Below are 13,763 nucleotides of genomic sequence, written 5' to 3' on the forward strand. Positions count from 1 at the left end.
CTGTCAAAACAGCAATATAAGAAGCGGAGGGCTGTACTCTATCTGAGCAAAAGGTCTGACGGCACTGAAGTTCAAACCGTCGCTTTAAAAGAAAATAACATGTCGCAGGGCCGAAACGGAAGATAAGTACAAATGAGAGGATGTGGTAGAGAAGAAGGTAGCACTTCCTCTTTTTGATACTGCCTTTGCAGAGCGTTTCTTTCAGATAAGGGCGTCTATATTCTGTGTCACGGACTGCTTGTCTGACTGCGGTCAGGCTTTTATATTAAGTGTGTGTCGAGAGAAGAAGAAAACAAGGGAGACTCTTGGCTGCAAATGACTTGTTTGGAAAACCACACTTCAGGAGGTCCGAGAGAAACGTGACGCTCAAGAGTCCTGAACCACTCAGGCTCGACTCACACGTCTCCATCTGTGTCCGGATCAATTCGCTGCCGTCTGGTCTCCAGCCTTCTCCATTCTCCAACAAACAACAAACAACAAAAAGAGAGATCGAGACAACACAACAAAAAAGCTCTGCATGCGCATTAGCCTCGTTGGAGAATAGAAAAAGGACCACCCATCAGCCAGACGAAGGGGCAATTTGGGGGATGTGGAAGGTTACCATAGCAACAAAGGAATGAGACAAGAAAATAAAGGTTTAAAATACACCAATAATTCCTTTAGCGAAACCCAAATTGCAGGAATTGTCTGTTCCAAAGCCAATCTCGCTCAAAAGCCGAAGCAAATCTAACCCATCACACAAGTAAGAGACGTAATGAAATTCTCATTCTGTTTGATTTCAGGCATTTATTTCTTGATAGGCAAGATAAAAATAAAAACACACACACACACAGGAGTGAGACATCCAGTGAGACATCCAGCGCAAGCACGGTTTAGATTGAATCATCCACTCTCTTAATAATTCAGACCCGGCTCTAAAATGCACAAGTCGACCACTGTACATCTTAGCAGGTCTCCAGGTCCAATGCTCTTCTCCAGGAGGGCAGTGTGAGGTCCGGGCCTCCTCAGAGACCCGGCTGAAAGGCCGCTGAATACGGAGATACTCTGACTGGAGCTCTCCCGGGACGGAGAGAGCCCGCTGCACTTAAGGCAACAGCATTGACTTTTAAATATGGCTTGAGATGCGGTGTGCATAGTTCAGCGTAAACGAGGACCATTCACAGTTCCTTCAGCTGCCGAGTGTGTAGTGAGAATATACAAAGCATTTTCAGATAGTGTAGAATACAGAGCATTTTCAAGTTTCTTATAGGATTAGTTTTGGGGGAAAATGCGCATTGGCTTTCTTGTCAAGAGTTATAGGCTGCGGGAGAAGATCGATAATGCCCAACAATGAGTCCACAAATATGAAGTCATAGCCATAGCTTAGCTTAGCATTAAGATAAGCAGGGGGAAACAACGGAAACATGCATTCATTCATTAATATTATTAATCTCTATACTTTAAGTGATATTAATAATTAATTAATTTGGTCACGAGTTGGTATCAGTTTAATTTTTTCTCCAAAGCAGAGCTAGAAACTAAACCGATTGCCAACTAGACAGCTGAAGAAAGAGAGTAATACCAACTCAAAGCTAGCTACTGAGATACTCACAGCTATTAGCTAAAGCTCAAACTAAATGTACTTATTGTTTTTTCCCATAGCTATTATATTAAACATTGTCATTGCCGTTTTTTAGCTCAGTAAATTAGCTAATTTCAGTCAAGATGAACTCCTGCTAACGAAAAGCCATCTCAGCTTTTGACTCTAATGGACAATTATGGTGCAATTATATGTGGTTATTGAGCTACATTAGGAACATTAGCATCTTTAAATGCAATATATACGTAGACCATTTCAGTCGTAAACGTTCCAAATGAATCCCAGTTTATTTCCTTTTGCGGTGCTAGTCCTTGCTCCAGTGGATGTGAACGGCATCAGGTGACATGAACTCAAGCTGTTGCCTAGCAATTCTGTTGAAATGATCTATAGGTTTTATGGCAGTGATGTTCCCATAAAATAAAGGCACCTATGCCTTTCTATCTATGGACAATAATGTTGTAAAACCCGAAACTTTAAAAAGGTTTTCCCCAGTTATTGTCATTTTGACATTTTTATTTTTCAACAGATTAAAAAAAGCAATATAAAACCCTTTGGTTATAAATGTGTTATAATGAGCTTTACACAGATTGTGTGTTCTTTGATCAGCACCAGGCGACCAGTTTCCCCGTTTCTTGTCTTTATGCTAAGCTAAGAAAACCGGCGGCCAGCTCTGAATACTAAATATTAAAGATGTTAAACATGAGCTTGGAATCAATCTTCTCATCAAACTCTTGGCAAGAAAGCAAATATATGTCTCTCCAAAAACTATTCTTTTAATATTTACATAATATTTTTTTTTATATAATATATAACATATTTTTCAACTTTCTTAAATATTCTGGATTGAACAAAGAAATGTTTTCCAGTTTTAGCATCCTGCCCTCATCCATTATTCTTGTGACGGTACTCAAATGCAGGCTAAAGGTCGCAGGGTTTCCTGGGTTGAATTTAACATTCAAGGAAGGAATAAATAAATACTGACATTTGGAGAAGATAAAATACTAACATTCAGAGCTTTTTTTTTCAGGCTACTCCCTGTGGGTCTTTACAAGTCCCACATAATGATGACTTTTAGTCCCTGTCGGCCTCCTCCAGTGTCCGGACTGTGACGCATTATATCAGCGCAGGAACGGGGCAGCATTCAGAAGTGATGTCAGGGGGTGAAACTGAAAAAGCTCAGTCAGAGTTCTTGTAGTTGGTGAACAGGTTGTAGAGGACTCTGAGGGTGGATTTTAGGTTCAGGTTGACAACATCTGGAAAACAAAATGGATACGGCAGAGATCTTTAATTTGCTGAAATTATTTTAAGGAGTTTCAGGAAGAATAATTAGACCTTTGACATGCACAAAATCTCATTTGATATGATACAAAATTGGATCCTTGGAACACTGAAGCACAACATGAATGAGCTGTGCTCCCATACAATCATGTTCACAATGCAAAGGAGCTCCCACTGTGATTGCTGTTGGACTACTTTCCTTCAAAGGTTATTTGTAATTTTGAAAATGAAATGAAGCTTAAAATAGCTCATCATAGATCATATGATGTACTACTTCATAACAGGAGAGCACAAAAACACTCTCTGTTCTCTTCATTAGCAACATGATGTACTACATCAGTGCTTATTTGCTTATTGTAATTTCTCATCACAACTAGGTCTTTGTTAGGTGATTCAGGCCTGACATCATTTTGTTACAGCGGTGTCCTATTGCATCATCATTTAAACTAGGACGCCTTTAGCCGCTTATCGTCTGCATATCCCTGATAGCTCAGATGACACTGTTGATATCATAAATTTAGTTTATAATGAACCTGCAGATGTGCACACAGCTCAGCAAACTGAATGCGAATGAGAACACATAACTGTCGTAGCAGCTGGAAGATAATATCGGTATGAAAATAATAGTTATAATGTCCAATTATTGCACAAGAAGAAATATTAATATTAATACTAAGTCAAAAAGGAAATATTTCCCTTTTGACTTAATCAAAAACATGTTTGAAGAAGGGGAAAGCATTTGCATGAATACAGTGTGGAGGGAAACAATATTTACACATACTGATGCAAGATTCAAATATTTATACTTATAATACAACAGAGAAACAAATCTGAAAATCAACATCGAAAAAGCAATTAATGCCAAAGAAAATAATAAGTACAAAGCGCAATATCAACAGTATGTACAGTGGTTAAAGAAAGTGGTTAAAAACTGGAATGTGGGATATTAAATATGGAGAAATATGGGATGAGAATGTGGAGCAAAACGTGAATATTTAAAGTAGCTCTGAGAATTATGTAAGTACATACAAGAGATGTATACTGTATATGTAAATATGTGTTCTTAAATATATTGAGCTGACATGATTACACTGACTGTTACCAGTTACATTTAAAGTCGCAAAGTATCGAACACATTTTTCTTTCAATATCATATTCTGGGGATTAAAATGAGTTAGAGTACCTGATATAAATGTGAAGGCTTCAGTTAAGTAACATGCTGATTACAGTTAAAGTACGCTATCAGTCAACTGTATTAGACGACTTAAAGCTATTCCTGTAATAGCATTTCTAACTCTACAGGGGGTTTGTGGAGCATTATGGGTCAAATACAATGTGTCTGTGAAAATCTGTGAAACACTATACTTATGAACTAATAGTCAACATAATAACTATGTGAAGCCAGTAAGTCATATTTTTGATTATTTAAGTATAAGCTCTCTTTAAAAAGAACAGGATGGTTTATTCAAACGTGCAGCTCGGGGCAAAAGGAACTCAGCACCATCACCCAGCATCAGAGATAAAGGGTAAGACAAAGTCTCCATCTACTGGACAACCTTTAATATGACTGCTACTGTAAAGCTTCCATTAAACACACTTTTTACACGCCCGTCCCCGTCAACGCAATAGACTCATAATCTCAGTCGACCTCCATGAAAATGTCTTTTATCTGATCTTATAACAATGTCTATTATATACCTTCTGGTCTGGCTTTGGGTTTCTTCAGGCCTCCATCCTGCATCAGCTCAAAGGCAAACGCCACATTGTGGACCTGAGGGAGGACACAATGTACTGATGAGTCGCTGAAAATCTTCCTGTTTGACTGACACATATCACTTTTTGAGGATGTGATCACCTTCTGTTCGAAGCTCTCAGGGGTGAGGAAGAAGTTGTACAGAGGGACAAAGTAGTCCTCGAGCAGCCCCATCAGCAATATCAGGTACACACCATCAGCAAACTGGATGCACACAGACATAAATAAATACATATGCAGTTTATATATAGAACCTGCACAACAGTTTCCAGCACATACAATATTAAAACTGCAGAAGCAAATCAGATTTGGATTATATATGTCTGAAAAATGAAATTGTCCATGCAAATAGGCGTATAATGAGAGGATGGAAATATTTTAGATAACACAAACTCATTATATTTGTAATAATTCACTGGACTGTGAGTCTGTAGGTAAAGCTTTATATCTCTTACCTGAGATTCCAGCTCAGTAACTTCCAGGTTCAGCTTGTTCAGGTGTTTGTTCACGAAGGTGATGAGAGACTGGTAACAGGATCAAGGAACTATTAATCGTTTTTACAGTACAATCATATTATTAATGTATCTATTATATACATCATTGTTGTATTATCATGCAAAGCAAAGGTCTGAAATACCGTTTTCACCACGTTGAGCTTGTCTGGTGCGTGATCCAACAAAGTGTCAAACGCGTCTCTCTCTTTGTAAAAAAGAAGAAACCAAAACACTTTAAGGAACAGTTTGATAATTTGGGAGATTTTGAGATAAGAAGATCGATACCACTCCCATATCAATCCAGTAAATATACGTCTACAGCTGGAGGATGGTTAGCTTAGCTTAGCACAAAGAGTAGGGAAACAGCTAGCCTGGCAAGTTGTAAATGTACAGTTGTTATTCAGCTGGGGTTATGAAGCAGTAGACCGGAAGTCACTGCACCCGGTAAAGAAATAGTCTCCTCTTGTTGCTTTTACACTTTAGTTTTTGTATGAATTAAACAAACAAGATTTAACATGTTTATTAGTGAGCTTTAGAGGTGCGAGAAGACATATTTCGGTCCCTTTAGATGAAGCTAGACTAGCTGTAGCATCACATTTCACAAACAGATATTAGAGTGATTGATCTAACTCAGCAGGGAAGCGAACAACCCAGTTCCCAAAATGCTGAAGCATTTCCATAATAAAATGTGTCTGGGACTCACCAAACCTTCCCATCATCATTCTGAAAAACAAGAAAATGAGAGACAACTATTCATTAATACTTTATACTACAATAAACCTTATTATTACTTTACATTAGAGCATTAATATAGAAAGGAGGATGATTGTGGAGACAATCCTCAAGCTCTTACTCTGTGGTGCTCGTCAGCTCCTTGGTCACAAGAGCCGTCTGCAGGATTCCCTCTCGTTTCTGCTCAAACAAAATCAAAATGCTTCAGTTACTACGTGAGAGAATAACTACAACTGATGCCTCTTATTTTAATCACATGTACAAAGACAAATACTGATAGATGAGTGAGACAGTTATATATAAACTTATATTATTGTTTTGGGTGGTCTTTGTTATTTTCATAGTTTCTGATGTTGTTTAAGGTTACATTCAGGCAGTTTCTCAGAGGAAATTATCATATTGTAAATGTTATTTGTGATTTTATCAACACATTTATGTTCAATTTTGAGGTATATTTCGCATTATTTGTCTTGTGTTGTTTGTCACATTTATCGTCGGCAATCTTGAAGGAGATATTCGTAATTTCAGTGAGGGTGAAATAAAAGTTAAAATAAATGAATAACAATAACTATAAACCTCAGTTTCCATCCGTGCGTCATTGTACAATAACGACAATGAATGCCGATCCTGTGTGATGTTGATGAGCCACTTTACCTTGACGACCACCACCTTCACGGAGACGTGCTCCGGCAGCCTGATGGGCGCCAGGAAGTGCATCGCGAGAGCCACCAGCAGATATACAATAGCCACAAGGTTCTTTGAATGGATAGCTGGGATGGAAAATCAGAAGAGAGGACAGTCAGCCCGTTGTTCACTGCAAGCTAGCATCATGATGCAAGTACCTTTCTTAAGATGACAGGTCTGTTACCTTTTTTTTTTCAAGAGACAAAACTCAAAAGGAAAAAGCTGCAAGCCCCTCAAAACTCTGTACTATATTAGATACTTTCTATTAATTATGCAAGGTAAAACATGATATGCTGAAGAGGCATTCCACCAATGTTGCACATGAAGTTGAGTTTGCATGTCACAAGGTTAAAACCTGTAAAACTGTGGCTATAGAAGAGCTCTCCAATCTGTGCCAAAATGACCCCAATGATGTCATAGAGATGTCATCAGGGTTATCTTAGCATTCCAACAGAAACCCTGCATTGCAAAATAGATGTGGAGAGTTTGAAGGATGGTGAATTTAAAAAGATGCAATTGAGTTGCATTATGGGAAAAGTAGGCACATTTTTGAAGCGTGACCCATTTTAGCAACAAAAAGTTATCATCAAGATATCTCCGTTGCTTTAATTTGAACCATTCCTTTTTAAATCTGTCACTTGTGAGATTCCTAACGTTATAGACGTACATAACTGAATCGCTGGAGTAGCAGTTTAAGCGGCTAATGGCTGATGTAAAACTCACAGTCCACATTCCACTCAATGATCCAGCCGTGAGGCCGCAGCAGTTCGTTGACGGACTCCAAAACCGTCTGAAGCTTCTGCTTTTGGCCGATCTCCGACTGGGTCACCTCGGCCACGTTCAGCTTCCTGCCTGACAACTTTTCTGTCGACAACAGGGGAGATGAGATATCAGCTCAAACAAATGCGGAAAGACTGAATAATTGTTTCCATCAAGCGGCTTGTGTTGAACAGGTGAACTCTAGCAAGCATGCAATGTTTGAATACAAATGAGGGGAACTCTTGGACAGATTAAAAATGGGAAGGAAATCTTTATGAATGTTGTTAGAAAACAAGGACACGATGATCTTGAAAACGTACAAATGCGGCGGCTGCAGACAACAAAGATCCTCTGCTCTCAGCAATAGTAAGATTTAGGAAGTTTATCTAAAGTGTGTGTGTTCAAATATATAATATATATAAAAAGAAACCAGCAACACTGATAAAGAAAGGAAATCTAAAATGGGCACTGATGCAATAAAAGACTGAGAGAACAGAAGGTGCAACCGTGATAAAAGAGTGTGAAAACTAAAAAGGGCTTTAACAGAAATGAGGAAAATCACACATCACTTAACTAAATGTCTCCTGCTGTGTTTTAGTTGTTGTTCTAACACTTCGGCAACATATGCAACCAAATGCCACTCCTGTGTTGTACTACCTGGCTTTTTTTTTTAATTGAACATGCACGTTGTTGATGTTTTATTTTTACACGTTTGAGAGCGGATGACACATTTTGCCAGGCTGCTAAAATTAGCCGGTTTTATTGTGAAGAAAAAAAGCTCAGTTTTCCTCTTTGATTACAAAACACCCCCCGACAGAATTTAAGAATCAGCATACAAGAAAAACATGTGCTATGTATAAATGCAATAGATAATTGAAGCACAAGAAATACACATGGACACGAAGGAACAGATGCACGTGTGACATATTACCACTAAAAACATAAATAACTGCAAATGTTATCATACAAATATCGTGTTTATTACTGTTACTGTTACAATGGCGTTACGTCATATTCATGTGACAGTAGTGGGTGCTTTTGTCCAACCTGCACGGTAGTGCGTCATCAAAAAAAATGCTTGCAGGGTTTCTGTTTTAATGTTTTGTTTTTATTTGGCGAGGTCGGGAAGATTTATTGTTCAGAAGTCGTTAGCATGCAGTGACGGCTTGTAGGTTTGTGGTCCGCCTGCTGTAACAAATGAGAGACACAAGGGGGAAGCCCCGAACAGACCAAAGATACTGGATACACATTTATCACAGTGGAAACTGGAGTGGGCCAATATCAGCACATGTTATTAAATAAGGTGGGCAATGTGCTACCAAATGAAAGAAAGGTTGCGAGTGAATTTTGTTCATAGTAGTCATAGTAGTAGCAACTTACTGCTAATTTTCTGAAAACTTAAATATGAATGGCTGCTCACTGTGTAGCTCTGAGTGTACTGAAAATGCAAGGTTTTAGTCACTGACCTCTGTCAAACATTAAACTCATAATATGAAACAAAAACATCTTTATATCAAAGCCACAAGCTGCAAATAAAAATGTAATTGGAGTAGCCTGTTGCTCTAATATACATGCATCGTTTCACATTCACTAAACTGCAGTAATTATATACTCTCTACTATAACTGTTTTTCATGTTGTTACATGCAAGTTGAAGGCCACAATAAGCCATGTAGATAATTACGCTGTGAGAGTTGTGATGCCAAAGAACCAATTTCTCACCAAATAACTTCTGGAGCACCTGTCCATCATAACAGTCCTCCTCCAGGTCCTTGACTATGATCCTATCTTCCTCCAACTCACTGTTGATCCAGTCAATCAGAACCTGGGCACAGATCACAACAAAATAAAAATAAACTACAGCCAAACTTCTTCTATGTATTGTTTCTTCATATGTTTTACTGCTCCGATTGTGCTGAAGAAATGCGATGCTTGAGCACTACATAGAATCCCAGACTACCTTCAGCAGATCTTTAAATTTAAGATTTTCCCGCGACGTTGGGTCCAACATGATCCTCTCAGCGTTTTCCTCTGGTGAAGATAATGTGAGAGAAATTCAGTTTCTGGTGTCACTCAAATATCCCGTTTTATTTCCTACACACTTTCTGTCTCTCTCACACACACACACACACACACACACACACACGCACACACTGTTCCTTTTGCCCTGACGTCAAGGGTGATTCTCATGCCGACTGAGGACGAAGGCGTCTCCCCTGCAACCACTTTCATTTCCTGCTCCTCCACTGTCAAAGTCTCCATTACTCAACATGTGTCAACATATTCATATTATCCCCCGTGACCTCAGTCACCTCTGACAGCGATAGGCAAACGTTTTAAGAAGTTGAAAACATTCGAAATGCAATTGAGTTTGAAGAAGATTGCGTAAAGTAAGACATTTTACACATTCAGGTAATGGTTCTTTAGCATAATATGTGTAGTTTCACATGTCCATGTGTGTGTGTGTGTGTGTTTATACCCAGCAGTGTGTCCTCTGGGTGGATGTCTATCCCTGTGGGAAGCATGGGAGCGTTGATGGCATTCTTCCCCTCCTCATGGAGATCACTCACTGTAAGAAAACAAGATGCAAATCAACAGGAAAAAAATATTTGGATTGTTAGTTCTGCTTATAAGTAACTGGAAGAAAAGAGCATTCATTGTATTTTCATTCTCTGAGTGCAGCAAGAAAGATAGGCAGGGAGAGACTGTGGGACAGAAATAAAAGAAGAAGACAATAAATAGAAAGCCCGTCACAGTCTCTGGTAACAGTATTAGAGCACAATCACCACAAATCCCCCTTGTGGGGAAAGTGTGGTGTCGATTTGATGACAATTTGTGGATACTGCTTCTCCTCCACCGACACTTCTTCAGCCACTCCACCACCACCACTCTTCTCTGGTTAGTGTCCGTAAAAGTAAGAGCGGAGCAAAATGTCATTTATGAAGGTTTCTCTAAATCTGTAGACACTTTAACAAGACGCTTACAAGTGGAACTCAACCGATTTTACACATAAAAGTCTCTGTGTTGCTGTTGTATAAAGCCTTTCGTGGCTCCAGAGCTCTGTGAAGTCTGATAAATGTCCCAGAGTGATGCCAGCGTTGGTTGGGGCTGAAAAAAAGTCTGAAGTTGTGGCGTTAGGAAGGAGTGTGTTCACCAGACCTCTGGAGCCGACTCCTCGTCTCTGCTTGAAGCTATAGATTAGATTTACATCATAGTATAACACACTTGAACTACAATTTAAACTGCTCGGGTCGACTTGCATTGTGTGTAATTAGGGCGGCATGTATTGACAAGGATGAAGAATGTGTGGAATGAAAAAGATAATATTTCTGGTTCTGCTGCATTCATTTCTATCCTTTAAAAAAAGTCCTATGTTATAAAGATAATGTTATATTTGTGCAATAATAAGTTGGCGTGGTACTCTTAAGACACATCGTTTTCATGTTTATTTCTCATGAAACTGTATTCATCCTCGTATTATTGTAAAAGTCATGATTATTTGCTTTTATGTAAGGCACTGTCTTTCATTGTGTGCATGATTTATGCACTTTGTACTCCAACTGGGTCAGATAAAGTAATCCAAGCATGTATTTAAGCATGATTTTCCTAGTGTAAACATACAACATACTGAAAATATGATCAGAATGAGAATTTAGCATCAAACTGTGAAACGTTAAGTTTATTTAAGGACACCAAACCCACAACGTAACAAACACTAACGCACACTTTGACTCAGACATAGAATGAAAATCAATTTCCACTGAGATGCTTTTACTTCTGACTGGAGAGACACCGCAGGGATTCAAAGGCTTTCTTCCCCTAATGGACACAGTACTTTCATCACTCTGCACTAGTTGTCTGACCGGCAACAGGCTGACCTACAATCAATGGCCTCAAATCTGTCATTTCATTGACTTTTGCTATTTATACAACCTGAGAGGAGAATCAATGACTGCACTCTGAGCTCTTTTTCAAATTAAAAGTATGTCAAATAGATGTTTCTAACGGATAATAATAACAGAAAGTCTGGAGCGGTGTATTTATGATAGAATCTGGACGAAATATGAACATCAAAGCATGAACAGAGACATAATTACCCCGGGAGGAGGAGTCCCCACAGATTTCCAATCTGATTCAAACTTCCCATAAAGAGTGGAATATCAACTATCTCTCTACAGATCAGCAGTTTGCTTTGTAATTACAGAGCAAGCTTACTGCATTTCATCATAATTGTGCTGCTTCCTCCCTCGAGTCCATCCGACTGAATTACCGCTGTCGGCACTTCCCACAGTCGAGTAAAACGAGGGTGAAAATGTTCAAATTACACAATATAATGAATTTACCATGACAGATTTCTACAGAGTTGATTTATGGAAATACAAATACTTTCACCCGCGGGGTCCAGAAATATAACAGCAACCCTCACACAGACACACACACACAAACACTCACACACAGTCGATTCTGTGATTTTAAGTGGTGACTACTTACATCTTGTTTTCCCACAACAACCAACACAACACATTGCTGGACGTTAACCTACAGTTGCACTAAGGTAACAGGTCCTGCTTCCCCATTTAAACTTCCAAGTTCCTCAAAGAACTCAAATCAAAACCAAATCTACCTTGTTTCTTCCTCTTGGTGCCACACAGCAGCCCCGCCATGTTCACACGATACGCCGCCGGGTTCCCTACGATGGCTGCGAGCTAAGGTAGAATATGCAGGAGTGCACGTATATGTGTGTGTGTGTGTGTGAGAATTGTAGTCGGTGGGACTGAGCAGTGGCATGGGCGTCATCACGTGTTTATTTCTGTCACAGCCCTCCACCCCACGTCTGTGGTCCAGTTACAGGGGACGCTGAGGGGTGTGTGTGTGTGTGTGTGTGTGTGTGTGTGTGTGTGTGTGTGTGTGTGTGTGTGTGAGTGTGTGTGTGTGTGTTTGGGACAGGAAGGTCCACACTGGACATAAATGCACAACATCAACTCAACACCAGTAACCTCTGGGCTGTTTGACGGTGGACACAGGACACAACTTCACTGACCTGTGACAGGTATCCTTTCATTTTAATCTCAATATAAATGCATGTGAACGGCGCCTTTATTATGTTTTGCTGCAGCGGATAATAAATCAGGCAGCGGCTGTATTCCTGTTAACATAATTATACTAATTCAATATGAATCAAAGCCTGCAGTCGAGAACATTTATCTAATGCCAGCTCCATTGCACAAATGAATGCCAGCGTTTTTTTTTACAAACCCTTATGGAAAGGGACACAAGAGAACAGCAACAGCGTACGGTCAGATGTGTTTTGGCTTTAGAGATAAAAATGTTCTCAGCGTAATCAGTCGGCATCGTAAACAACAGCGTAAAGCAGATTGAAATCGACCACGTCTGTTTGGTTCCACTGCTCCCGAGGGGAGGGGAGGGGGGTTCAAAGTGGCACAGGGGAAAGATATAAATAATGCAGCTGTAGGGAGAAGACAGGCCGGACCTTATATATAGTCCCGGTTATTTACACCAACACTGGCACCAGTGAGTAACAGCAGCCAGGAGATGACAGAGCCACTGAGTCTGTTCCACAGGGGGCTTTTTACACCTATTATGTACTTATTATGTACTTTATTCACCTGTTGGGTTGTAATTCTGTTTTCTCCATATTGGATTTCTACTGGTCTTTTTACTAAACACATAACAGACATAAACATTTCCAATAAGAGGACTATAAAAGCTGTGACAAAATACTTCCTGAGTTTGACATTTCAGGGTTCTCGGATAAAGAAACTGTAAAATGACGTTATGTCAAACGTATCTTCAGCATTTCTGTGCTGCATTTTCTTGTTACATATAAAGTATTAATCAGCTAACATTAGTCAACACTATATCAGCTAATATTTTAAAATTAACTATCCTTTATTTGACATTTTAGTTCTACAATTGCTTGAAACAACACATAAATTCTTTGCTTTTTAGGATTAACTTTACTCTTTTAAATTAACATATCAGTGAATCTCCTGGATAAAGACTGCTAATAACAATTTACTTTCAATTTGGATGTTTTTATTATTTGTAAAGTATTTGCACGGAAATGCTAAATACTTCTCAACAGTATAAACAACAGTAAAACTATATATTGTAATATATGTATAATAATGTTGGTTTTATTTGTACAATTTGGGGATGTTTAATACATGAATTAATGCATGATGTATACAATCCTCTATCTCTTTTTGATAGTTAGCAACAATAAAAGGAGTATATGAAGGGAGTAAAAAAAGAAATAGCAACAATAAACAGATGACTTACTATTATCAGCATCCATCCTGTATCTTAGTACTATTGCGTATGTTCAGAGAGTAAATACTCTTCACCCTGAGATAATACAGCGAGGACGTGATCTCACGTACATTCTCTCCGTCCTTATAAAGCAACACTGCCTGTTGCTGACAAAGGGAGTTGAGCCTTGTCAGAGAAATGCAGACTTCCTT

At 39.0% G+C, this 13,763-nt stretch overlaps 1 protein-coding gene across 1 annotated transcript; it reads right to left on the minus strand.

Annotated features, from left to right (window-relative positions):
* Positions 1–1,918: 1,918 nt before the first annotated feature.
* parvb (parvin, beta) lies at positions 1,919–11,942 on the minus strand (the record flags this gene model as incomplete). The annotated part of the gene is made up of 13 exons (XM_079224167.1): positions 1,919–2,832; positions 4,556–4,628; positions 4,713–4,814; positions 5,066–5,134; positions 5,248–5,309; positions 5,808–5,827; positions 5,958–6,016; positions 6,491–6,606; positions 7,244–7,384; positions 9,001–9,103; positions 9,239–9,309; positions 9,758–9,847; positions 11,903–11,942. The coding sequence occupies 13 exons, from the start codon at positions 11,940–11,942 to the stop codon at positions 2,756–2,758; spliced, it is 1,023 nt and encodes a 340-aa protein (XP_079080293.1). The 3' UTR covers positions 1,919–2,755.
* Between the last annotated feature and the right edge of the window lie 1,821 nt (positions 11,943–13,763).

The sequence above is a fragment of the Taurulus bubalis genome, assembly GCF_910589615.1.
Source record: "Taurulus bubalis genome assembly, chromosome: 9".
Classification (NCBI taxonomy): domain Eukaryota; kingdom Metazoa; phylum Chordata; class Actinopteri; order Perciformes; family Cottidae; genus Taurulus; species Taurulus bubalis.